This window comes from Pseudorasbora parva, chromosome 6 (genome assembly GCF_024679245.1).
Source record: "Pseudorasbora parva isolate DD20220531a chromosome 6, ASM2467924v1, whole genome shotgun sequence".
NCBI classification, from domain to species: Eukaryota; Metazoa; Chordata; class Actinopteri; order Cypriniformes; family Gobionidae; genus Pseudorasbora; species Pseudorasbora parva.
The window spans coordinates 46,919,748-46,947,183 of NC_090177.1; the positions used below are offsets into that span (position 1 = coordinate 46,919,748).

The following is a 27,436-nucleotide window of genomic DNA, read 5'->3' on the forward strand; positions in this document are numbered from 1 at the left end:
TGACCAAAAAAGTACGGTGGCCGAGAGGTGCAAAACAAATCACAATTATGAAAACAAATTAACACATCCAAAAAACAAAATAACAAATAATAAAACAATTACAAGTCTAAAAACAAAATAACATGTCAGAAAACACAACTACAATTTTGAAAACAAAATAACAATTCAGAAAACACAACGACAAATTCAAAACCAAAATAACAATTCAGAAAACACAACGACAATTCACACAAACCGGAAAAGGTAGGTACATCGTGAGAATGGAATACTTCCCTATGATTGGACGAGACACCTGTCAATCAAGCGAGCTAAGAAATTGAACGATCGATTAACTTTGTTTCGTGTTTGCACGAGTAAATATGTTTTGTCCTTACTGTGGATTAAAATACGACGTTCTTCCGAATTTCTGCAATTCGTGTGGCAAAAACCTCGAGGTTTTAAAAGAGACACGACAGAAAACACCCGTCCCAAAAAACGTGACAGGTAAGTTAAGTTATGGCTATGACTAACGTTATACAACATAGCTAGCGTTAACGTTAGCTAGTGGCTGAATTTGAAACGGCCCCCTTTACCCCCTATGGGACAGACATTTGTAGTGGTTCCGAAACCATAGCGGACATTATTGAGTGCACTCATTCAATCCCACATTACACCGCCATAACGAGTGTAAATTACAGCTGATGTACACACAACAGCTGTCTGACTTAACGCACTCGTTCTCATTCACTCCTTCAAGTGTACTGTATTAGTGGGCTAAAGTAGGGAATAGAGATTGAGGGTTTAGGACATGGGCTGAATCCGAAATTGCTCACATCAGTTGTACCGTTACACTCGTTATTGCGGTGCGGTGCAATGAGATTGAATGAGAACACTAAATAATGTCCACTATAGTTTCGGAACCACTACAAATAGCTGTCCCCTCAAATATAGTGCCCTATTTGAGGGTGCAGGGGTTTCGGATTCAGCCTTGGACTTATAACCTACCAAGAAATATAATGAATAATGTGTGAACAGCGTTGATTTTTAGTCTCTTGCATAGGTACAGGTGTAGACTCAACACCTGCGCCCAATTTAAAACAGTTTTTGGAATACAGAAACCTGAAATCTAAGGAGAGAACTAAGTTTTCCTTGGGGAAGAAAGGAGGAAGCAAACACGAGGAGAAGAAAGTACAGGTACATAATTTTTAAATGAGTGTTAAGAGATAGTTTGTGACTGGCACTTTTGCAAAACTGATAGTTTTTTTTTTCTTTCTTACAGATAAATGTTGGCATAATGTGTCTACAGAGTGGTCACTTAAAGCCACAACGTGGGAAAACACTCCCCTTATTCACGGACCCTCAAATAACATCGAAGGATCTCCTAATAATGGCTGAAAAAAAATTAAAAGACTTTAATAAAGACATGGAGGATGGACCCTACATCCTTATGTACCCAGATGGCTCTGAAGTCTTTAATGTGCCAGGGACACAAAAGCCCTTTACACTGAAAGAATACAAATCAGAAATAGGAAAGCCATATGCAAGGATAAACATGTTTATTTGCAGAAAGAAAGACTTTATAGGTTAGTTAACGAAAATTCATGCTTTGCTTATTTTAAATATAGTTACTTACCATGGTTTGTTCCATGTCTTGCAGAACAGGTTCTCAGTTCAGAATCTGACTCAGAAGTTTTCATAAGAACCCGTAAAACTGATGAATCTTCCCTGGCCGACACGCTGGTAAGATTATTAGGTCGAATTGATATTTGATAATTGTTGAAAACATACACAAAAATAAATTAATAATTTTTTAACTTATATATATATAATTCTTTCAGCCAATAATACCTCAGCTTACAAGCACGCCACACGACCGCATGAACAGTAAAATGTAAGATGTTTTCAATATTGTTATGATTCATATTCACTATAAACGCAGAAGAAATGGGATATTGTGCATTTAATCTAAAGCGCTGTAAAACATCTAATTACATAATTTCAGTTTCTATCTTAATTCTTGTTGTTTGTGTACTGTTCAGTGATTGTACCATGGAACCGTCTCAAGGAAGTGAAGTAGCGGTTGGTGGACAGGGAAGTGTAGAACAAGTTAGTAGTAACTGCTTTTAATAAAGCACTACACAAAATGATAGAAATTGGCAGCCACAATCCAATTATACTATCTGTTGTGTGATGACTTGTATAAAATGACACTAAGATAAAGTTATATATGACATTATAGCTGTTGTTGAAGCCTGATTTCTGTTTTAAGATAATGCTCTCAGACTCAGAGGATGACCGTCCTGGTACTTCTGGCCATGTTGCGACACAGAACAAGTGTTACAGGTTTGTTTTTAGTTTTTAAATTTTGTCATGGAATTTGTACAGGTTTACATTTGTGCATAATGATGATCTCTTATTTGTAGAAAATACATGGAAGTGTATGCACCTGTTACTACGGAAGATGATGATGAGCTTTTAATCACAGAACACGGTCTGGACCTCCCAGTAACAATAGAGTAAGCTACAAAAGTATGTTGATTGGAGAATGCAAGTCTAGAAATGCTGATTACATTGATAAAAATAACTTTTTACTCTCTTTAGGGAACAAAGCAGTGTGACGGCTCCTGATATTATTTCAAATCTGGCCCTTGTTATTGATCGGAAAAGTGTCAGCAGATTCAACATAACAAGATCCAATGTGTGGGATGGGGCAGTAAGAGGATTTAAACGTGTCACATACTCAGAATTCAATGACATGTTTGTGAAGTTCTCTGATGATGCTGGCTTGTTGGAAGAGGGCCTTGATACAGGTGGGCCAAGAAGGGAACTTCTCACTTTACTAATGAGCTGCCTGCAGAAGCGGCCCATTTTTGATGGACCTCCCAATAGACGCTACCTGGTATACAACTCAGTTGGTATGTAATTAATTTGTTTGTTTTGTAAAGAAGTACCTGTTAATTAATAAAAACAATCTGTGTTTTAGACAGTCACTATAAACATCTTATTTAGTTTGTGATTTCACTTTACTTTCTATGACAGCTGTTAGGGAGGATGAGTATTTCTTGGCAGGGAAAATGATTGCAGTGTCAATAGTGCATGGAGGACCAGGGCCCCATTTTCTTTCAAAAGACCTGGTAAACCACATTGTAGGTCAGCCCTCTTTCAGCGCCACTTTAGAAGATGTCACAGATGAGGGTGTAGTGAAAGTGCTGAGAGAGGTATGGTAATAGAATATTTTAGGTGATTAGTAAGGTTACTTAAATATTTATGACCCTAGAAATGATTAGTAGCAAGTGTAAAACAGTTCCCTTTCGAAAGGGAACTCGAGCTGCGTCAGCTGACGCTATGGGGAACGCCTCCAGCGTGACCGGTGTCTGAAACGTTTATCCAATCACATCAGTCCTACTGACCGGCGACAGCCTCTGACGTCATAGACGTGCGACCAGGAAGTATAAAAGGGCGCCTTGCAAACACAACCGCAGCCAATTCGTCTTCAGGGACTGTTTGTCTGATTCGAGAAAAAAAGCATCATGTCTAAGCGCACGCACAAGTCAAAGCACGGCTTCAGAAAGTGTGCAGACCCGTGTCCCAGGTTCCTCACACCTGAGGACACACACACACTCTGCGTGTTCTGCCTGGGTGAGGAGCACGCACGGGAGGTTCTGGAGGAAAGTGCCTCCTGTGCGAACTGTGAGCGTCTGTCACTGAAGACGCTCCGCTCTCGTCTGGCCCTCTTCTCGAGGGAAGAGGGTCCAGCGGCTGGGAGTGGTCCCGCTTCGGCCGAGGCCGAGCGGCGACTTATGTCCTGGGGCTCCCAGCTGGATCTGGCCCGCCGTCTAGAGACGGAGGTTGTGCTCGGCGAAGGGCCAGATCACGAGGGGCGGCCGCCGGAGGAGGAGTTGGGTGATAACTCCTCCTTATCGTCGGCCGAGGAGCTCCCGCATCAGCAAGGGATGGAAGTGGAGGGTGGTGAAGCGGCCGAGGCCGAACCCTCCCAGCCATCCTGCCCCGTGTACGGGGAGCTGTTGGAGGTTGTGGAGCGGGCCGCCGGGCGGCTACAGTTGCCGTGGCGGCGCGCTAGGGGAGAAGCCGCTCGTCCAAATCGCCTGGACGATCGGTTTCTCTCCGGCCATAACCCCCCGGCTCTTGGGAGCCTTCCATTCCTCCCCGATCTCCACGAGCAGATCGCGGGGGCATGGAGAACCCCGTTCTCGGCTCGCTTATTCCGCCATCAGCGGGCGAATTTCGCTGATGTGGAGGGAGTGGCCGAGGCGGGGTACGTGTCGATGCCGCCGGTTGATGAGACGTTTGCGAACTATCTCGCATCCGGCCGGGCATCGACATTGAGAACTCCCACCCTGCCGTCTAAGCCGTTGAGAACGACCTCACGGTTAAACGGCAGGGCGTACACGTCAGCAGGTCAGGCGGCGGCGGCGCTGCACACCATGGCGGTGTTGCAGGCTTACCAAGCCGACCTGCTGAGGGACCTCGATCAGGGGGAACGCCAGGGTGGCCTACCCCCTGAGGCGATGGCTGAGCTCCGCCGCACCACAGATTTAGCTCTCCGGGCCACCAAGCAAACAGCAGTCGCCATCGGACGGTCGATGGCGGCTATGGTGGCCACGGAGAGACATCTGTGGCTGAACCTTGCGGACATCGGGGGGAAAGAGAGGTCCTTTCTCCTCGATGCCCCGGTTTCGCCCTCTGAGCTCTTCGGCACCTCCGTCGAGGCGGTGGTGGGAAGGTTTAGAGAGGCGAAGGCGCGCTCAGCGGCTTTTAAAACCTGCATCCCACTGAGGTCCGGGGCCGCGCCCAGGCAGGCGGGTGTCCCTGGTACGTCACGGTCTGAGGACCGGAGACAAGACCAACGAGCGAGCGTGGCCTCTCGGGCGCCCCCTCCATGGCGGAGTAGGGCGCAAAAGAGGCGGGACACCCGGAACTGGAGGAAGGGTGCCGGTGCCGAAGACCGGAACCAGCGTAGGCGGGGGGAAACTCCGCCTACGAGGGCGAAGCGGAGGTAGTAGGTGAGCCCTTCCTTCCACCCTTTTCCTTGGCGCTTGACATCAGGCCGGGCGGGGCCAATGATGAGCGGACGTGAGACTCTGACGGCCCGTCTGGTCTGGTGAGCAGGCGCCCCCGTCAGGTTTGGGGTGCTTTCGTTTTATGAGCTTATAGAGAAGTTATCATAAGCACTAGAAGCGGAAAAGTGGCGTTTTCCTTGTGTGAAAGGAGTCGTCTGAGTAAACTCGACCGCTTCCCTGAGTGGGCATGAGGAGGAAGATTCAGCGTTGGACGCCTCATCGGGAAACAACCCTCGGGGTCCGCGCAATGGATACTGTGAGTATATGCCTGTGCACGGATGTCATCACGCGCCGGTGGACAGCGGGTAAGCCTCAGTATGAGGGACGTTTTATGTTCTTAAAATGCTGTGTGCTCCCCGCCGAGGGTGTGTTGTACGGTGTCCCCGTTTGGTGGCCGGAACGATTTATTTAAGGAAGCCGTGAGACGGCTGGTGAGAGCTAGCCTCGCTAGTGGAGAGTAGCCGTCACGTTAAGCCAGTAAAGTAAACATGTTACTTGGTGTGTTCTCTCAGTGCGTTGAGAGCGGTTACCGCTCATTTTCGCGGAAATATGTTTCAAGAGGGAAACTAAGCGAGTGTGGGTGTCCCTAGCGGTTCGGCTAAAAGCTCCGGGCCACCGGAGGGCAAGTGTTGTAGCATTAACCCCTGCGGACGTAAGTAAGCGCGAGGGTGAGTAGGCTAACACACGAACGAAGATATGTGTACCCAACCCTCGAGATATGGGCTTGGGACGTTAAGTTGCTATGGTGGCAGCCTTAGCAGAGACTGGTATACAGGCAGATAGCTTAGGCTGTGTTTTTACAGGATGTTAAAAACCCCTATTCAGCCTCCTCTCATGTGAGAGTCGCCTGGCCAGGGCCCGCCCCCGGGTCTGCGCTCGGGGGTGCGGTAATACAGATGGGAAAAGGTGAGAGCATTATAGTTTTGCAACCTAGCCTGTAAGGCGGTAAGTAAGGTTTGTGGGTCACCTGGGCCAAATACTTTTACCCCATCCAAGGGATGTGGGACTGTGGTAACCATTATTCGCATATTGCAATAATTTGCCCTGTTTTTTTTTTTTTTGCTCCACCTTTCGTAGGGCTCGGGGTGAGCGACACGCACAACCTGTGTGCCTCTTGAGGGCCCAGCGTTGGATGCTCCCCTGGGAAGCCAAGCATCACCATGGCGACGCCTTGGAGGAAACTGCGGGTTGCTGGAAATAGCAGCGGTCTCCCCGGGGCTGGTGTGGTAAGGAATGAACTCCCCTTACTTAAAGGGGTTGTAAGAGCAATGTGTTGAGTACACCGCTCTGGCGATGCAATTAGGTCTGTGTTGTAGGTTCTGCCGGAGGACTGGGCTTCGCAGGGAGGACCCCGTGAGCCTCCGAATGAAGCCAGCTGTGAGCTGTGAGCAGCCAGCCCGGACAGTCCAGGCAGTAGTCTCTGAACAGGAGGCCTCGACGGGCCTTCTAGTTGGAGTGACGACATCGGGGCCCGTGTGCGGGATGGTAAAAAAAAAAAAATCTCCCTTTTGTTGTCACAAACAGTATTGTCTCGTCAACAGGCTTCGTCAGCTAAGCAGACAGCCATGGTTAGCCCGACATGGAGCGGCCAGCATTCATCCGACCCGCCAGCGAGTATTCATCGCTGGCATGGCTACAAGCCCAGTTAGTAGGCCTCCCTAGGCCTCCCTGAGGGCCTGCTGGGGTGCAGCAGGCCTTGCCGGGCCTCCCTTGAGAGGGTATTCCCGTGCTTCAGGTGCGAGACGGCAGGTAGTAGGCCTCACCAGGCCTCCCTGAGGGCCTGCTGTGGTAACAGTAAGCCTCGTCTGGCTTCCCCCAAGGGGTCGTTCCTGGGCTTCAGTCACTGGATGATAGGTAGTAGGCCTCGCGGGGCCTCCCTGAGGGCCTGCTGGGATGCAGCAGGCCTCATCTGGCTTCCCCTGAGGGGGTACTCCAGGGAACCAGCGCTGGATAACAGCTCCCGGGCTCCAGTCACCAGATGGCAGGTAGCAGGCCTCACCAGGCCTCCCGGAGGGCCTGCTGGGTTGCAGCAGGCCTCATCGGGCTTCCCCTGAGGGGGTGGCCCAGGGCCTCGGCCTCTGGGTGACAGGGGTTAGGCCTCGCTAGGCCTCCCCGGAAGGTGAGCAGGGAGCATGGTTGCTAGCCGGGGCGGTTAGCATGATCTGCTATCAGGTAGCAGGCCTCACCAGGCCGCCCTGAGGTCGTTCCCCGGCCGAAGTGCCGGCTACGAGTAGCCTGGCAGGTAGTAGGCCCTGCGGGGCCTCCCTGGGGGAACGAGTTCCTTGGAAGGAGACACAGAACTGGAACTCAAGCTGACAGCTAGTGGTTCCTGCCGTCAGGCTTCGGTCCTAGCCGGCAGCACCTGATGGCAGGTGCATACTCTAGCACGACGAGTTTACACTGCTGCTATGCGGTCCTTACAGGACAGGGACCTGCATAGGTTGCCTACAGCATGGTACCTACCAGGCAGGCTTAAGAGCTCCCCTCTTAGGAGGGTTGTCTGTGAGCTTACGGCCGCCTAGGCCTGGTCAGTTGGTCGTAGGCCCCTCGGGGCCTCCCTGTGAGATCAGCCTGTAGGCCTTCTCAGGCCTCCTGAGCACCCCTGTAATGTATGTGCTCGGTAGATCCTAGGATTGAGCAGCTGACTCCCCTCGCTAGCAAGGGTGGGAAAGCATTACGCTGAGCGCTGTTCTCCAGGATAGCCCGTCTCTGAGTTCCGGCCTGAGGCGGACACTGCCAGTTCGCAGTCCCTCAGCTTGATGCCTCTCCAGAGGCGAGTTTCCAGAGGCTCTGTTGTTAACAGACTGGGCTGGCAGACGGAAGCGTCCCGCATAGTGACGCCAGGTCTAGCCTCCCTGGTGGCATTCGGTGAAGTTCTTCCCGAATAGTGACTGGCTGGGGCGCCCTCGGGTCCCCTAGCCACATTCCCTTAAAGGAACCCCTTCTGTCGAACAGGTGGTTCCAGGCCTTTGAGCGGCCGGGGTAGGGTACATGAAGGTGCCCCAAGGCCACAGCTCGGGCTATGACCGTAGGGAATGCTGTCACTGACAGCCTAATGTGACCAGAGGGGGAGTGGTTCAGGCATTTCAGTTGAATTTGCTTGTCCTGACAGTGGTCACTGCCAGTAGGCATGCACTCCCCTCGGCATGGCGGCGTGGGTATATCGTTCCCCATAGCGTCAGCTGACGCAGCTCGAGTTCCCTTTCGAAAGGGAACGTCCCTGGTTACGACTGTAACCTTAGTTCCCTGAGAACAGGGAACGAGACGCTGCGTCACTTTTGCCATGCCTCGGGGCCTGCCTGCAAACAGTCCCTTCAGACGAATTGAATGCGGTTGTGTTTGCAAGGCGCCCTTTTATACTTAATGGTCGCACGTCTATGACGTCAGAGGCTGTCGCCGGTCAGTAGGACTGATGTGATTGGATAAACGTTTCAGACACCGGTCACGCTGGAGGCGTTCCCCATAGCGTCAGCTGACGCAGCGTCTCGTTCCCTGTTCTCAGGGAACTAAGGTTACAGTCGTAACCAGGGACGTTATGCCTTAATGTATTTATTAAGTGTTGAATTATTTCACTTTCAATTCTGAGAAAAAAAAAAAACTTGGACATGAAACCCAACTTTGTTGTTGATTATGTTTTAAGATTCAGATCGCAACCACTTTGGAGTCACTACAAGGACTAATTTTGAGAAACAGCACCCTGCTCCAAACTGCTGGGTGTTTTCGACGTGTGAGGAACATTGAGGAGAAACACACGATTGTGGAAGAATATGTCAAGTGGTATGTGATTGACAGAAACCACAGTGTTATTAAAAGGTAAAAAAAAGTTTAAAAATTCACATACACAATACATCATTGGCAAATGTTTATTTTAAGATATACAAACATCTATAAATGCAGTAGTCTTACACAATGTTACTTTATTTCACTAAATTATTTACAGTTTATTGCATGAATGTTACATTATTCATAGGCTTATACAAAAAAAACAGCCTAAAATCTTGACTGATTTTATAGATTTAAAGATGGACTTACCAGTCTGCAGTTCCTGACAGCACTTCAGCAGCATCCAAGTGTTTTGGGTTCTTTCCTCTACCACACTGAGAAGAAGCTAACAGCGACTGATTTGGAAAACCTCTTCAAAGCAGAACTCAGCCCAATGGGTAGTAACCAGAGGCAAGAGGAATCCAGGACACTTTGCTTTTGGTCAGACTATCTCCTCGACTGCGAAGGTTTGTTAGTTACATTTTAACAATGTTCTGCTTAAAGGGATAGTTCACCCAGAAATGAAAATTCTGTCATAATTTACTCACCCTCATGTTGTTCTAAACCTGTATGAGTTTCTTTTTTCTGCTGAACACAAAATAAGATATTTGGAAGAATGTTTGTAACAAAGCAGATAGAGCAACCAGAGTAGGGAAAAAATACTATGGTAATCAATGTTTGTTCTCTTTACCTGTTTTGTTACAAACATTCTTCCAAATATCTTATTTTGTGTTCAGCAGAAAAAAGAAACTCATACAGGTTTAGAACAACATGAGGGTGAGTAAATGACGACAATTTTCATTTTTGGATGAACTATCCCTTTAAGGTGAATTTCAGAAATTTTTACTTAGTTCTCCTGCTCAATCATCTATACAATGGCAGCGGATTGTAGCTAACATTTATGCCTTAAAAAGGACATTAAGTATTCCATGCAAGTTTGGGGTGGGAGGCAAGAAATTAAAGGGAAAATTCACCAATAGTCCCAAAAAAATGTTTTGCTCACAGTCATGTTGTTCCAAACCCATCAGACCTTCATTTATCTTCGAACAGAAATGAAGTTGTTTCTGATGAAATCCGAGAACTCTGACCCCTTACAGCAATGTAATGAACACTTTTAAAGCCCAGAAAGGAAGGAAAGACATTGTTAAAATAGTCCATGTGACTACAGTGGTTCAAACTTAATGTAATGAAGCGACAAGAATATCTTTGTGCAAAAAGAAACAATTTTTTTAAATTGTTATAATTGCAGTTTCAATTATAAATACAGTGCATCTCCTGTGTCATCGCATGTTTGATAGTGTTCACGTGAACAGACTTGGCTGCTGTAGAACTCGAAAGTGCTGCACTATTTACAACAGAAAATGCATAGGAGACTGATGCAGGCTAGAACTAAAGTATTCTTATCTCTTCATCACATTAAGGCTGAATGGACTATTTTCACATGGACTGTTTTAACAATGTCTTTACTTCCTTTCTGGCCCTTCAAAGTGTAAATTAAATAGCTGTCAATGGAGGGGTCAGAGCGAGATTTCATCAGAAATATCTAATTTTTTTTAATGAAGTAGAAGGTCTTACAGGTTTGGACAATTCTTTTTTTGGGTGAACTATCCCAAATATAAAAAGTAATTCGGCATTTCTATCTTTGTTCAAAATGTATCTATCAATTTATTGTTTTGTCTTTGTAGAACATCAGACTGAAGTGCCACTTGAGGATGTGTTAATGTTTTCAACTGGCCTGACATCACTTCCACCTGCTGGAATGGCACCACAGCCATGCATTGTGTTTCTTGAAGATTCACCGTTTCCAATGGCAAACACATGCACAAACACACTAAAGTTACCACTCAAGTTAGACACATACAGTCATTTTCAGACTCAGATGGATTTTGGAATTCAGAATTCCCCAGGTTTTGGATGCTTTTAAAGGAACAGTTCACTCAAAAATGTAATTAAAGGTCACCCAAAAAAGAAAATTCTCTCATTAATTCCTCTCCCTCCTGTGGTTGGCCAGCCGTCAGACCTCCGTTCATCTTCTCACACAGATGAAGATATTAGTGTTGAAATCCGATGGCTCAGAAAGGCCTTCATTGACACCAATGTCATTTCCTCTCTCAAGACCCATAAAGGCACTGAAGACGTCGTTACAAAGCCCATCTCACTACAGCTGCTCTACAATCATTGATGAAGAGAGCCAGAATAGAGTTAGTGAGCAAAAAAACCTCAATAATGACTTATATAGTGATGGGCCGATTTCAAAACAAAATTTAGAAACGTTGTGAATCAGCGTATTGATTCATGAATTAGATCGCGTATCAAACTGCTGAAATCACGTGACATTGGTGATATGAATCGATTCACTGATTCGTAACGGTTTGAATCTTTGTTTTGAAATCGGCCCATTACTGTAGTGAGATGGGCTTTGTATCGACGTCTTTAGTGCCTTTATGGGTCTTGAGAGAGGAAATGACATTGGTGTCAATGAAGGCCTTTCTGAGCCATCGGATTTCAACACTAATATCTTCATCTGTGTGAGAAGATGAACGGAGGTCTGGCGGCTGTCCAACCAAAGGAGGGAGAGGAATTAATGAGAGAATTTTCTTTTTTGGGTGAACTAACCCTTTAATTTATCACCCTCATGTCATTCCAAAGCTGCAAGACTTTCGTTCATCTTCACAACACAAATGAAGATGTTTTTTTGATGAAATCTGATCAAGTTATTTTTTTAGAACCCTAAATTGAAGTCTTACGGTTTTGGAATGACATAAGGGTGAGGCATTTTTTTTTGTTGGTAAACTAACCCTATAAGTAAACTGATCAATTTACATGTTACATATTCTCAATGTAACATTCTGTTTTTTTAAATTGTAATTATACAGTCATGTTTAGTCATTCATTCTCATATTGTCATTCACATGTTCAGAGACCTGCTGTTTCCTGCATTTTGAAATAAAGTTGTAATGCTTCCTCCCAATTATCTGGCCACTGTAGCTGATTGTGTTCCATTACAAATTCAAAATATTCCTGGATGTTTTTATCACCACACAATTGCGTTGTCAGCCTTGACTCAGGAAAAGCACTTAACTCAACTTCTTCAACTGCAAAGCCACAGTCCCTTGATCCATACCTGAAAGAAGTTAACTTTCTGTGTAAATGTAGTACATGCATACGTGTTAATACAATGCGAGTGTTTTGGTTTTTTTTTTTTTTGTAATGGAGAATCTTAAACAAGCTTATCATTATATTATAAAATGCAATTTTGTATTGATTTTCATTTGCTGACCTGTGTGGTAGATTATAGAGTTCATTTGGTATCCCCCCAGGGCACATTGCCAATCTAGAGGGCCTAATCCTGTGCTTATTCCAAAGTTCAGCACATTCATCCAAGTCCACCTGCAGAACATTTTGGAAACAGAATTGAAGGAGGCACTGGTGTTCGTTGCTGCCATTGAAGTGTCCTTCATTCCTGAGGTCCCCAAACAGTTCTATCCAGAACTGAGCCCTACAACAAAAAAATCCAGTATATCACTAACATTAAATTTGTTCTTAAATGATTTTGGATGTTACTGTGATAATTTATTCTAATTTGAAATGTTACAAATCAACTAGTTCCAATAGTTTAACTAAGGAATCACTGTACTGACATTTCGCCAAAGCTCAAGAATATGAAACACAAACCTTGCTTTCCTAAAGCTGGACCACCAGGATTCAATCCGTTGATTGCTCATAGACGTACCATACATGTGACTTCTTGAGCCAGCATAGTAGTCTCCATGGTGATGACGGAGAGCGCACTGTATTGCTGCCATTGTACCGTTTTCTGTACCACAGTCCGTTCGCAGCCTCATGGGTGCAACGCCAAGGCGTTGTACACAAGACGTAAAGTTGTGGGCAATCACTGCAGGGTCATTGTTCGTATGACCACAAGTAAGCCAGAGGACACGTCTAGAAAACCCATCAATGCATCCGGATATGCCGAAACCAAATGGCTTTAGTTTATCGTACCCGTCAACATGCCAAAGATAGTTCGGTCCCATGGAATGATATGTACGCCTAATGAATCTACGACGTGTCCTCTGTGCTGTACCTTGTGGATTTAGTTCTTGCATCAACCGCATAACGTCATCACGTTTAACACACAACTTGTGTTTCTGCAGAAGTGCTAACCACATTGCTCGGTAACCGAATAACTGCCCTGGTCCACGCAGCTCTGCTCTAATAGCATTCCTGACATCGTTTAACGGCGAATAGTTTTTTCTTCTGAACATACCTGCATCCTTCAGATGTGTTTTTAAAGAGCGCAAGCTAATTTTAATATCGTGATTTGTCGCCAGCATGTCCACAATCACGGCATATGAATGTCCATCTTCAAAGTAATGTTTAATGTGTTCCATTTTTAATATTGTTTAGGCCGAGGAAAAAATAAATGCAAAACAAAGTTCAACAATTACTCAATTTCTTACTTCCTGTAAAGCTTGATTGACAGGTGTCTCGTCCAATCATAGGGAAGTATTCCATTATCACGATGTACCTACCTTTTCCGGTTTGTGTGAATTGTCGTTGTGTTTTCTGAATTGTTATTTTGGTTTTGAATTTGTCGTTGTGTTTTCTGAATTGTTATTTTGGTTTTGAATTTGTCGTTGTGTTTTCTGAATTGTTATTTTGTTTTCAAAATTGTAGTTGTGTTTTCTGACATGTTATTTTGTTTTTAGACTTGTAATTGTTTTATTATTTGTTATTTTGTTTTTTGGATGTGTTAATTTGTTTTCATAATTGTGATTTGTTTTGCACCTCTCGGCCACCGTAAAAAAGTTTGAGAAGCACTGCTTTAACCCCATGACATGTTACTATCGGTATAGCCTTTGATATCTTACTGTTCAACTTGTCTGACCCTAGTCTGATACATTCTTCCTCTTCTTCATCTTCGCTCATTTGTAGATTACGGATATTATTCAGTCTTATTATGCCGCTTTCATCGTCGCATTAGTAGCCACCCTTCCCTTGGAGGGCGGGGCAATAACAAGCCGGCTTATCCAGTATGCAAATACACACAGACAATGATGCCTCTACTGCAAGCTAGAATCTTTGAGAAACAAACAGATTTCAACCTCAAAATGTACGCTTTTAAATATACCAATACTGCTATCTCAAATACGGAGAGACTTCTTTGTGGTTTCAACTAACCGATTCTACAAAAAACCTGCTTCTTTGTTATTTTGCTTGAAAGTAGTGCTGTCGACTTGGGTCACATATTTCTTCACACCCTGATGAAGAACTTACCAATTCACAAGATTAATGGAATGCATAGCTGATAAAAACAATTGGATGACTAGTAATTAACTGATTATAATTATTGGACAAAAAACTCCACAAGTAATAACCTAGAATACTGTCTAACATTCGATGGCTGCTCGGTCAAGCCCTCATCATCAATGAGGAACCTGGGTGTGCTCTTTGATGCCAGTCTCTCATTTGAAAGCCACGTTTCTAGCATCTGTAGAACATAAAATTGGACAAAAACATAAAATTATAATGAGAACACGGGTGTAAAAGAAGGTTGTGTTTGAGGGAAGAGTGTGTCCACAGAGTGACACCTTCATCACAGTCCAGTTTGCTTGTTTGTGTCATTGTAATTAGTAATATTATATTTATTCTGTGAATATATGATTAATCTCATATAGGATGCGTTTGGTTGAGTTAATTAACCATGCAGTAAAGTTCTTCATTGTACCGGTCTTTAGCTTCAGTGTGCAGTTCAAACAGAAATGCACAACATTAATATATAACACTTTAATGAGAACATTTTTGTAATGAAATGTTGTGAATTCTCTGGGTTTAGTTGTTGTGTCTCAATAAATAAGAAGCAAATATAGCAGACAATAGCCTTAGCGCTGTTGTGATTATTGTTTCATAAATGAACCGAAGCAATTTGCCATTGAAGTTACTGGGAAAAAAGTTCCAATCAACCTGAATTCACCATATACTCTTTGAAATAAAAATAGCTTTATTATGTTGTTTTAAATACCAAATATTTTACTTATAACCAAGCGGCATCCTCCCCTCGTTTTTGTTAAAGCCAATACGGAAGTAACTAAAACTGCAATTTATTGACTGGCCACTAGGGACAGGCTCCAAAAGGGAATTGGAGCCTCCATTGGCTAAAGACTTTGTTACAAAGTCCATCTTACTACAGTGGCTGTATAATCATTTTACAATGCGACGAGAATAGTTTTTGTGTGCAAAAAAATCAAAATAATGACTTTATCCCCCAAGTTATTGTCTTCCGTGTAGGAAGCAATAATAGTTAATATAGCATGCTAGATTAACTATTATTATAAACATTATTTAACCAGAAAGATTTTTTAACAGATTTTTTTTCATAGCTTATCTTAATGTGCTAAAGTCGGGATATATGGTAGTAACAGTTTATGCAAATATGATATTATATAATATAAGTTACCAATGGATCTTGAACAGTTACTTTATTCTGTGTAAAATGCAATTTTTACACTGTTGCATTTTGAAGTACAGTATCAGGACAACCCACATGTTTTACTGGTACTGTTTATTAACTATTTAACAGGTATTATAGTCATCTGTTGCAACTTTATAATAACCATCCAGATAATGTTTATAGACAGTTTACAAACCAACAATTAACCCTTAACAAAGTGTTAGGAATATTTGGGCTGTCTATCTATGTAATGTTTATAGATGTTTTAAAAATTGTTTCTTAAAGTTTTACAAACATTTTTTTAATCATTCCATTTTGCTTGGGGCCCCAAATTCCTTCTAACCGCCTTGGCTGAGCCTGCATGAGCAGCACTAGAAGGAGATTGTCGCGGTAGAAGGAGAAACCCCCAGACCCCCCTGCAAAAAAATAGCCCCACCTATAATATTTTTCCTGAGCAGAACATAAATACCACTAGGGGGCATTGAAATAATAATGATAATGGCAATAACAATAATATGTAATTGGACAGATGGGGGGGGGACTTTTTTTAGGTTAGAGCAACTGCCCCTCAAAAATCCTGTGCACGTCCCTGCTGCAGCTGGAGTCAGTGCTTCATTAACCACTACGCACAGACATATACAAGACATGGGCTGCGTTCGGAACCGCATACTCATTGAGTAGGTACTCAATTTCAATAAGTACTTACTTAACGAGCGCTGAAAGAGTAGGTACTATATATCCAGATCTCGTTAAGTATGAATGCGATCCGCACTTTATGCGCCATGTTGACGTTATCATGTGACCCATGACGATATCACAAGCTCAACAACTCGTGTGACAGGTTTAATTAATCTGTATATTGGTTTAAACGTGCTAATTTTTTGGGGTCTTTTTTAAGAAACAGCTGCCCATTTATTTTGTCATTGTACTATAAGAAATACATTTTAACCCTACTAATCTGACAATTTCATCCTTTTTTATCCTTGCAAAAACCCCAAATCGTGATCTCTTGAATATGTTGTTAATTTCTTTATTTTATATGCAAAAAAATGTCATCCACAAGCAAAAGTGGGCTAAATCTCCTTTATATTTCCCTCTTTTTCTTGTTAAATTTAACTCCTGTTTGATCCCAGGCTTATGAAATAACTAAAACAAACAAATAAATAAAAATTATTGCATTATGATGATTTATTCAAGATATCTAACCTTGTTATTGTTTTTTCTCTGTATATAATGTACATAAACCCATTAGTTTTATCATTATGATTGTTCGTTGTTAAATATACCACCATGCAATTATAAAACAATAAAAAAAAAAAGATATGAGTGACAGGTGCAGTAAGATCTCAGCATCAGTAACTCCACAGCCCGACCGGTGCGGTTTCCCTCAGTGTTTGTAATGTCTGCTCAGAAAAAGCTTTCAGCTGCTCGGAGATCTCGCCTTTGGAGGAAACTGTTGATTGTATACTCGAAAAACGTAAGTAATACTATAAATTTTTTTTTAGATTTCACCCAGAATGAACTGCACTGCTAGCACACCCACAAACACTTACAATAATAATGACAAATGCTGACCAATACTTAATTATATTACCTTTTTATATATATATCGTTTTAGTAAAACATACAAAAGGCAACTTGTCATATGACATAGCGATGCATGCCATGAATACACATTAGACAAATGCAGCCAATGTGAATATGATGTGAATAATTTTATTTACTGACAACTAAGGAAACATGAATGAATGAGTAAAATAATTAATAAAAGTAAACATCACAAGAAATGAATAAAAGTCAACACATGAAACAAAGCTTTATTCAAATGTATTGTTCTAACGATCACACATACAGAAGGTGAACGCCACATCTGCTGCCCGTCTCAACACAGGTGTGCCAGTTCTGCAGCTTTATATTCATGAAGCAGTTGACCAGCGTGAACACCTTCGTCTGTCCTAGCTGTCCATCATGTCCCTCATAGCGTTTGGACTTTTGCGGTGTAGTGGGCTTTCTGGTTTGATCTCCGTAACCGTCACCACCAGTGTGTGCTTGAGCAAGGCTCTTAGCTCCAGGGGGATCGTCCCTGTAATAAGTGCACTGTTAGACGCTTTTGGTCTTTTTCTAGAAGTCTCACTGGCTCTGGGTTTACTGAGGATGAAGAGACCACAGCAATATCTGGCCCAGATGATGCACTAAGGTGAAGTGATGAAGGGTCCAGGATCCTCAGTGCTCACACCCGTCTGCTGACATCTCAGATCCTACAAAAATGCACAAACATAATACAAAAGCACTCATTTAAACAGCACAATGTCATTTGATTTCTGTATTAGAAGTAACTAAATGATATTACTTTATATTTTTGTTTCAGGTTTTCCCCACACATGACACCCGTGTCTTGCAGGCCCTGCTCCACAAAAGCTCTGCAGCAAATACAGAGCCATCAAGAATCAGAAAAGTGCTAAAATAACTGTTTGAAATAAAATACAACTTAAGATTTAAATAGATGTTTATTCATTTCTGTAGTATACTGAATCAAAGCCTTTGATGACAGCATTCCTTTATCAGCCGCTCTCCACCAGATAAACACGCGCACACACACACACAAGCTCTTCTGTCCCTGTAACATCAGACAAGATTACCGTTACCTATGTGATTTATGTTCAATACTACATTTAAATGTAGTTGCTGATGTGTTAATGTTCCTCAGTTTATCAACAGTACTAATGGACAAATTAAATTGATAACTTCTGTTTAGTTACTTTATGTAGATTTGTTTATTTACATTGCTCAGGTTCATGTAAAATAAGCAGAGTTGACAACAGTGAACTCTTCATTATAGCGCACACACACACACACATCATTCTGATCTATTCAGATGTATCAGATGTCTATTTTATGGTGTGATGTGCTCATCTGCAATACTTATCAAAAATTCCTGTCAGATGTTAAATAAACATTTAGTAAGTATCTTTATCTTTAACATGCATATGTAATCCACTTTGGAGACGTATGTGTGTTACTGGAGCTCCCCTGTTAGCTATAAACTACACAATAAAACGTGTTTTTACAGTAGCCTACAATCACAACTATTTAGACAACTTTACACCTTCAACAATTCAAAAGTTTACTCTACAGAAGCTCAACAAACGTGATTTGAACACAAGAGAATTGTGATTTTCGTTTGTAATACTCACGTTTGAAAACACCCGCATCACTTTCCTCCACCTGACGTATCCTTTCCTGTGGCCTTATGGGAAGGCAGGGATAGAAAAGTATCCGACGATGAGTGCTTCACAATCTGGGCGGAGCGCAGTAGGCCATCCGAGGATTTCTCGCCTACTCTTTTATGATTACTGAGGTTTCGAACATACTACTCCTTTCACGTACTGTTTTCGCCTACTATATAGTAGGTTAGTAGGCATATTCGAACGCAACTTGAGTACACGTACGTCCGAATCTCGCGAGAAATAGTCCAAACGCCTGGTAGTTCTCGCCTACTCTTTTATGAATACTAAGGATTCGGACATACTTTTCGCTCGCCTACTGCTTTTTCCATACTATATAGTAGGGAAGTATGCGGTTCCGAACGCAGCCATGGGCTTCAGCTGTCGCATTCCTTGTGTCTTGAACAAGAGACAGCGTCAGAAGCGTCTCACCTGGGCTAAAGACAAAAAGGACTGCTGAGTGGTCCAAAGTTATGTTCTCTGATGAAAGTAAATTTTACATTTCCTTTGGACATCAGGGTCTCAGAGTCTGGAGGAAGATATGAGAGGCACACAATCCACGTTGCTTGAGGTCGAGTGTAAAGTTTCCACAGTCAGTGATAGTTTGGGCTGCCATGTCATCTGCTGGTGTTGGTCCACTGTGTTTTCTGAGGTCAAAGATCAACGCAGCCGTATACCAGGAAGTTTTAGAAACCACAAAAAACCATGAACAATTCAAAATATATAAACTTATACATTTAAAGAATATACTTTCCCCACTGTCCCCTGAACCTACTGAATATTTAAAAACAAACATATATATATATATATATATATATATATATATATATATATATATATATATATATATATATATATATATATATATATATTGGTTTCATGTTTTAGGTTTTTAGGTTTTCATGTTCACTGTCATGTTCTGTCATGCACTTCCTGGTTTTGTCATGTGTTCCTTTGTCATGTGACTATGCCCTCATGTGTTCCTGCCTCGTGTGTTCCTGTATCATGTTGTCGTTGGTTTATGAGTTGATCATTGTTCACAGGAGTCCCTTATCTTGTCATTAGCCCTTGTGTATTTAAGCCCTCATGTTTGCCAGAGTCTTTGTCAGTTATTGCATGTGTAACCCACTGTCGGTGAGTGTTAGTTTATGTCACGTCACGTCACGTCACGTCACGTCATGTCATGTCACGTCATGTCATGTCACGTCTTTTGTTTGTTTTGCCAAGTCTTTGTTTTGATTTTGAAAACTGCACTTGGGTTCTCAACCTCACCTCCTGTGGACTTATGTTACAGAATAACTGACTGCCCAAATTAACCCAGCAGTCGCTCTGCTTCGTCTCCGCCAAGACCATTGATCCCTTGAGGATTACGTCCGGGAATTTTTTTAACTTTGCCATCAGGTAGATTTTAATGATGTTGCCCTTAAGGGTATTTTCCTTAATGGAATTCATGACTCTTTGAATTAGCTGATGCCTGTGAGCGTGCCATGGACTCTGGCTCAGCACATAGACTTTGCCTTACTGCTGAGTGGCTCCTCGTTTACTGTGGGAATGGTGGACGAGGAGTTCCACAGTCCCACACCAGCCCACGTCCCGGCTCCAGCCCATGAGCCCGCCCCAGTCCCAGCTCCAGCCCAAGGTTCAGGCTCCAGCCCATGAGCCCGCTCCAGCTCCAGCCCAAGGTTCAGGCTCCAGTCCATGAGCCTGCTCTGGCTCCAGCCCTAGTCCAGGCTCCAGCCCATGAGCCCGCTCCAGCTCCATCCCAAGGTTCAGGGTCCAGTCAATGAGCTTGCTCTGGCTCCAACCCTAGTCCAGGCTCCAGCCCATGAGCCCGCTCCAGCTCCATCCCAAGGTTCAGGCTCCAGCCCATGAGCTTGCTCTGGCTCCAACCCTAGTCCAGGCTCCAGCCCATGAGCCCGCTCCGGCTCCAGCCCAAGGTTCAGGCTCCAGCCCATGAGCCTGCTCTGGCTCCAGCCCTAGTCCAGGCTCCAGCCCATGAGCCCGCTCCAGCTCCATCCCAAGGTTTAGGGTCCAGTCCATGAGCTTGCTCTGGCTCCAACCCTAGTCCAGGCTCCAGCCCATGAGCCCGCTCCGGCTCCAGCCCAAGGTTCAGGCTCCAGCCCATGAGCCTGCTCTGGCTCCAGCCCAAGGTTCAGGCTCCAGCCCATGAGCCCGTTCCAGCTCCAGCCCAAGGTTCAGGCTCCAGCCCATGAGTCCGCTCCAGCTCCAGCCCAAGTCCATGCCCCCCAATTATTATATAAAAAAAAATCTTGGGGGCTGGACTCAACTAAAGAAATGTAGTCATCAGGTTTTAGCCAGGTTTCTGTCAGACATAGAGCATATAGATTATGATCTGTAATCATATCATTAACAATAAGCGCTTTTGGGAAAAGGGACTGTATATTCTAACCTGAGCTTTATAATATGTTCATCTGTATTGTATCTGTTTTGTTTTTTTCTAGATTAATTTCTAATTCTCCAGGATTAAGATGTGTTTTAATGAGAGGTTTAATAACAGCCAGTTTAAGAGGTTTTGAACAAAATAGGAAGACAGTACTCATTATGTATTATGTATAGACAGCGATCTCAAGCAATATACAAACCAATGTATCTGTATCTAACATTCACCTGAGACCAAGAACTTACTAAGACTGAAAACTTTAATACACAGAGTAAGCAAGGTTTGGGTTAATCAACTGAGAGTACATATGTGATGCTAAGTTAACCCAGAGACCTGTGGCATGAAGCTAGCTAAGCAAACTCTGAGTAGGTTTAGAGTTCACAAGACCATACATATCCAACCTGTTTTAGATCTGTTCAGCAGGCTCACAGCGCTCTGTATAAACATTTTCTGTCAAGGTTTGATCCAGACTTTGTGACTAATTCTGGAGCATGTTCACCTGAAAGTGTGACGTGCAATGAACAGCGAAACACACGGAACATGGAGAGCATCAGTTTGATTCACTTCTCACAAGAGAACCAGCACATTGACTTCTCTGCTAAGGATTAACATTATTAGGAAATTGTGGCAAGGGGGGCGTGGTTCAGCGAGGTCTGCAGCGGGAGAGAGAGCCGCGGGACGAGCAGTAAGTGAGTGGGTTGGACGCAGATTAATAACACCTGTATCTTGTTCCAGTAATGGGCGTGGGGAGAGGATAAAACGCCTGTGGAACCGGAAGCCTGGGAGAGAGAGACGGACTGTTGATGTGCACCCTCACAAGAACCTGAGTTGACCCGGAAGCCGGAAGTGCTGTGAACCGGAAGTTATTGTTGTTTATGAGTTTGAGTGAAGTCACACGCCTGAGTGTGCTGCTGAGTTTGAGAGACTAAAATAAAGGGAAAGCATCAACAGTCCAGCCGACCCCCGTGTCCTCTTCCTTCCACACATACGAACTTATCACACTGGTGCCGAAACCCGGAAGGAAGTAGGACAACGCCGCCGCCATGCCATTTGAGGACATTATTACATCCCTCGCGGTCCTCCACCGCGAACAACATCAAGCCCTGCTGGACCTTCGGACGGATCAGGAGCGCCGCTTCGCGGCGATCGTCCAAGGCCAGCAAGAGGACCGCGAGAGGTTCCGGAGCTGGCTTGACCGGGAGGCTCACACCGAGGCCGCCGGGCAGACCGGCGCACCGGTCCACGTGGCCCTACACAAGATGGGGCCACAAGACGACCCCGAGGCCTGGATAGACCTCTTCCAAAAGTCGGCGGAGGCCTTGGCGTGGCCCCGGGCACAGTGGCCGGTGCGCCTCATCCCGCTACTTTCAGGAGAAGCCCAGGCGGCTGCCCAACAACTGCCGGTAGCGAACCTCCTGGAGTATGACGACCTCAAGAGGGCCATCATTCAGCGGGATCCCTTCACGATGGCCCAACAGCTCAGGGACTCCTGTCTCAAATGGCTCTTGGCCGGCGGAAGCGACGTGGACCACATCGTCGACCTGGTGGTACTGGAGCAATTCATCGCTCGGCTACCAAAGAAGACAGCCGAGTGGGTCCAGTGCCACCGGCCCACGTCGCTGGAGACGGCCATCAACCTGGCGGAGGACCACATAGTGGCGTGCCCGGGGGTCGGCGAACAGATGGATTTTTGTTCTTTTCCTGGAAAAACATTTTAAAAAAATGGGTTGTCTCATATTAGCCTTAAACAGTTATGTAAAAACCTTAATCACATTATTGCAGCTCTGGCAAAAGTGTGCATGTGTACACGGATGCCAGATGTTGTTCATACAACTTCATGAATGAACTCATGACAGTATTCTGAAGTTTTCGCTTATCCAAAACTATAACTAGCACGTCCATAACAATGTATTTTGAATTTGATGCGAGTAGATTAAAATAAAATCAACAATGGCATGCATACTGTATGCCTTTCTGCATTTGGTATGCATTAGAATAATCAATAACCAGAGAATCATCAGAATAATGAAAATTGCATGTAAACTGAAGTGAAGAGCTCTGCTCATGTCATGTAAACATCTTACTGTGGGTGTGTTTACATGCACACCAGTAAGCTGATCACTCAAAAAATCAGCTTATTGAAATAATCAGTTTTCCCTGTTTACATGCGAACCAGTAAACTGAAAACGCAAGTAAACCGCGTTTCCATGATTTTATTAAAGGGTCATGAAACCCCCCTGCTGCAGCGGTGTTTTTTCACACCTTCGATTTGAAAAAGCTTGTTAAAAGGGGAGTGGTCGACTGTGAAAAGGTGGGATGGTATTGTGTGGAAAGAGGGAATGTTTGCATAAATAGGGGAGTGTCTGTCAGTAGGTGCTGAGCGGTTCTGAGACATGTTCTTGGTTCACGTTGGCATTGTTTACCACAGAGAGATTAAATGAGGGATGAGTACAGCGAATGAGAGAGCTATGAGTGGCGTGCAGCAGAGATCGCAAATCATTCAGCTCTTCAAAGTTCAAACCAGCATAATTCAGTGAGAAATGAAAATAAATGTTATTCTGCATGACGAAATATTTTGCAAACGTGATAAAACTATATTTGTCCAAATATGCACGCTGTTTGGCAAGATGAACAACGCGCCGACGTGATAAGAGAACGTGAACCACCCAACATGCGATGTGATAAGAGATGTGTAATTCTAGATCAGGGTAAAAGCGAAGAGGTTTGAGGCTAGTCTCGACCGCGCATCTGAAGCAGAGTGACGCGCGCTGGGTTGCCGTGACGATCCGCGCTGTCTATCACTCGGCAGCTAAATCTAAATTTGTCCAAATATGCACACTGTTTCACTAAGAGCCCGAACACATGCGGTTTAGTGCATGGCTGTGACGACAAATAAAACGGAGAGGACGTGGCTTTTGTTCATTGGCCTACAGATTACAGATTGGTTATTTTGCACTCCTGAAATAGATAGTCAACGCTTGCAGGTTCGGCGTGCGATTCCTCAGGTGAATTTTACTTTACCGAGCCTTTGTAGCAAAGGCTTCCACAGACGGCGCCGGTTACAGCTCGCTCGGCGCCCTTTACGTTATTTCGTATCAGCAACGCCTAGCTTTCCTCCGTGACTTTTCCGCACGCTGCTTCCAAAACTTCCCCACCATATCTCTACAATAATGATGTAAGACGAGCCTGACAGAAGTGACTGTCTCATGCATATTAACTAAATTATCTTGTATGCATACTACAGCGCAGGGATTGGACTGAATGAGCTTTATGTCATGAATATATATCGAGAATCGGTCGGAGCGGTCGACGTCAGCATGTGCCCAGCTGCCCATACTTGGGCCGAAAAGGCCGTGCCGACGTCAGCATTTGTGACGTTGCTCCGACTAAACTTTTCAAACCGGAAGACAGAAATCGCTCTGAAAAATGCAAAAATAACTATTTTCACATATGCATAACATTAATGAGTACCCTTAGTGTTTTCAATGATGTGCAGCCTATACATATCTGTTTACATCTCAAAAAAAGTGTTTTGGGGTTTCATGACCCTTTAATAAACCAGGTTATTTCCTTGTAGTGACATCAAAAATAATGTCCGTATCTGACTCGGAGTATTCCAAATGTTATGTCAGTTGTGATGTTAAAGGGGTGGTAAAACACGATTTCACTTTAGCTAGTGTGTAATGTTGCTGTTTGAGCATTAACAATATCTGCAAAGTTACAGCGTTCAAAGTTTAAAGCAAAGGGACTCGCTGACATCAGCAGCTACAATATTTACATAAATCCCTCCTCCGAGAATATTAAATAAGGAGGGTGAAGAATTAAAGGTCACAATCGTCACAAGTTCAAAGCAGGATTAGCACAACAGCTTGTCCTGAAAGATGGAGCAGTTCCAACTTTAAAAACAGAAGCTGGTTACGGGCCATTACCTGTAAGTATGATTTATTTTTCGTTGATTTTTTTTACTGTAATATTTTGTATTGTTAATTGTACGTTTTAGCAAGAAAGTAAACATATGACAACGCAGTTTGCCTCTGAAAACCAGTTTGTTAACCCTTTGACACGTCCGATCTGATTTTAGGCTGGTCACTGCAGAAAATGTAAATCTAGTTTTAGTGCGTTGTCTGGCGCTGAGCCAGAGACTGAGTGAGAGACTGACTTGAGCTCAGTGTCTTTTAATGTCTAATTTAGGTTTCATACACTGTCTCCCTGACAGTGTTGAAAACACATAATGGCAACACCCGTCCACAGCCCGTGATAACTTACAGATCTACAAACACGTGAACTAGGGGGTTAGCGAATCAGAACAGCTGGGCCAATTGGAGCCCATTGCGTATTTTTGAGGGACCGACTTCATAAAACCATCAGACCGTTTTTACAAGAAGGGACAGAGCAGTGTAGAATAAAGGTTAAATAAATAAAAAGATCTTGGCCAAAGTGGTGGAGAAGCCACACTAATAATGCTCATGTGTGGTTATTAAAAAAAAATTGCAATTTGAAAAAAAAGTGAAAGGAACACTTTTTTTAACGTTTAGATGCACAGAAGTTTAAATCCTCAGATACATAATATATTCCAAAGAAGTGGCTCCTCTTATATGTAGTGTTATTTTACTAAATGTCTGATTACTCAGAGAGAACGTTTCTATGCACTGCCATCACTGAGATACTGCTCCACAGAAAACACTTTAGTTACTCCATTGCACACCTCAGACCACTTCCTCATCACTTTTAACCTCAAAATGACTCTTGACACAACATACACTCCTCCACAGGTCACCTTTCGACATAACATACGAACGTATGAACACACCTCCCTCTCACCTATCCACTATGGTTTCATCCTCACTTCCTCCACCCGCTCAGTTTTCAGTATTGAACACTAACAGTGCTACTGACACTCTGCTCCACTCTAACACAACAAAATTAACTATTGTTCTGACTCTCAAACACTTTTCAAAACCTTCTCTTCTTTGTCCTTGAAACCCTCTCTAAATCCAGCATTTTTTTTTTTTAGATAACTACAGAACGAGGTTTCCCTTCTTCCATTCATCACAATGACACTTTAGTGAGTTGTGTTCAGCCAATGTGTTTCTCACACAGAACAACCTCCTGGACAACAACCAATCTGGCTTCAAAAGCGGACACTCAACTGAGATGGCTCTGTTCTCGGTTACTGAAGCACTAAGACTGGCAAGAACAGCTACCCAATCCTCAGTACTCATCTTGCTAGATCTGTCTGCTGCTTTTGACACAGTTAACCACCTGATCCTCCTGTCAACTCTTAAGACGAAGGGCATCTCAGGTAGATCCTTTAGGGTGTCATGGAGGGGTGAAGTGTGTAAGTCACTAGGGTTCCTCATGGCTTGGACCACTTCTCTTCTCCATCTACATGTCATCATTAGGATCTGTCATTTAGAAACATGTCTCATGTCTTTCATGTCCTTCATGTCTTTTACAGGACATTTACAGATGCATTAACTGGGATTTCACATTCCTGCCCCTTGGCGAGACCTCAGAGAGCCAGAGAGAGAAAAAAAGTAAAACTGAAGATGATGTCTCAGCAAACTGATGATGTTGAATTTTACAGGGTAAACAATATAAAATGCTTCGTGGAAGAGTGGCCGTTTGGTTCAACGAACTTGTCATGGCAGTCCACTTCGAGGAACCAGAATTGGACTTATAGAAACTTTCACACGGAATGTGGATCTGAAAGGGAAACGACTCTTGAACGACATAAATACTGTTGGTGTGAACAAGAACACAATGTTCCTACAGGCTGTAAAAAACCTGAAAGTGACCAGGGGAGAGCTGAGTGGTTGCTCTGAAGATGTCAAAGAGATGCTGCTTTTGCTGTCCTACTTTAAGGAGAGGGAAGACCCAATGCTCTGTCATGTGGAGGACACCTGCATGGCAGATCAAGTACAGATGGACCAAGTTCATTTGACTTTCACTCTTGTTGTGTGTGATTTTGCCATTCTTTCAAATTCTCTTTGTATTTTAATTTGTTTTTCTTCCTTTCTCTTTTCTGTATATTTGTTCTCAGATTCTTGATGAAGAATGTTTTTATTTTTGTTACTCTAAAGTTTTAATAATTTAGTTATGTTTTAAACAAAACAGTTTATGTTGTGTGTGGATCAAAACATATACATGACAACACCCCCTCCTAAATTTCTGCCCTGTGTGTGATTTTGGGAGCTATCATTGCTTCAACATCCATTGCCCATCAGAGCTCACTTTTATAGACTTACAAATAAATTAAGGTACCTTCTGCATGGACTTTGAGGTTAATTGGTAGGCGAGTTGTCATTTGACCTTTTTACCATTATTGCTTTAATCATATTTACATATTTTTTCATTTAAAGCTATAATAAACTGCATTTGTTTATTATTTCATAATGTTTCCTGAGGTGCACTTTAATGCTAGTATAATTTGTATTGTACATCAAAAATAGTCCTAATATAGAAATGAAAGGCAATTTTCTACCCTGATTTTAGCCTCTGCTCTGAACGCTCTGTTTGAAGGGGCGTGTCTGCTGTG

At 43.5% G+C, this 27,436-nt stretch overlaps 1 protein-coding gene and 3 long non-coding RNA genes across 4 annotated transcripts; 2 read left to right on the top strand and 2 right to left on the bottom strand.

Annotated features, from left to right (window-relative positions):
* Nucleotides 1-309: 309 nt before the first annotated feature.
* On the top strand, nucleotides 310-10,811 carry LOC137079449 (G2/M phase-specific E3 ubiquitin-protein ligase-like). The gene is made up of 13 exons (XM_067447406.1): nucleotides 310-483; nucleotides 1,040-1,173; nucleotides 1,259-1,562; nucleotides 1,637-1,719; nucleotides 1,818-1,870; nucleotides 2,019-2,085; nucleotides 2,249-2,322; nucleotides 2,403-2,495; nucleotides 2,581-2,894; nucleotides 3,019-3,197; nucleotides 8,701-8,873; nucleotides 9,075-9,289; nucleotides 10,508-10,811. Exons 1-13 carry the CDS (start codon nucleotides 360-362, stop codon nucleotides 10,744-10,746), a joined length of 2,052 nt encoding a protein of 683 aa, XP_067303507.1. The 5' UTR covers nucleotides 310-359; the 3' UTR covers nucleotides 10,747-10,811.
* A 592-nt stretch (nucleotides 10,812-11,403) lies between these two features.
* On the bottom strand, nucleotides 11,404-13,271 carry LOC137079450 (uncharacterized). Its single transcript, XR_010905518.1, has 3 exons — nucleotides 12,498-13,271; nucleotides 12,103-12,321; nucleotides 11,404-11,946 (listed from the first exon to the last, which is right to left on the bottom strand). It is a non-coding gene; the product is annotated as an uncharacterized lncRNA (long non-coding RNA).
* A 2,641-nt stretch (nucleotides 13,272-15,912) lies between these two features.
* LOC137079452 (uncharacterized) lies at nucleotides 15,913-17,773 on the top strand. The gene is made up of 2 exons (XR_010905520.1): nucleotides 15,913-16,750; nucleotides 17,128-17,773. It is a non-coding gene; the product is annotated as an uncharacterized lncRNA (long non-coding RNA).
* LOC137079451 (uncharacterized) lies at nucleotides 17,394-18,873 on the bottom strand. Its single transcript, XR_010905519.1, has 3 exons — nucleotides 18,468-18,873; nucleotides 17,624-17,693; nucleotides 17,394-17,531 (listed from the first exon to the last, which is right to left on the bottom strand). It is a non-coding gene; the product is annotated as an uncharacterized lncRNA (long non-coding RNA).
* Between the last annotated feature and the right edge of the window lie 8,563 nt (nucleotides 18,874-27,436).

Coding starts and splice junctions, on each gene's coding strand:
- LOC137079449 (XM_067447406.1), top strand. CDS start 360: ATGTTTTGTCCTTACTGTGGATTAAAATACGACGTTCTTCCGAATTTC. Junction 2,323..2,402: donor ACACAGAACAAGTGTTACAG/GTTTGTTTTTAG, acceptor TCTTATTTGTAG/AAAATACATGGAAGTGTATG. Junction 2,496..2,580: donor GACCTCCCAGTAACAATAGA/GTAAGCTACAAA, acceptor TACTCTCTTTAG/GGAACAAAGCAGTGTGACGG.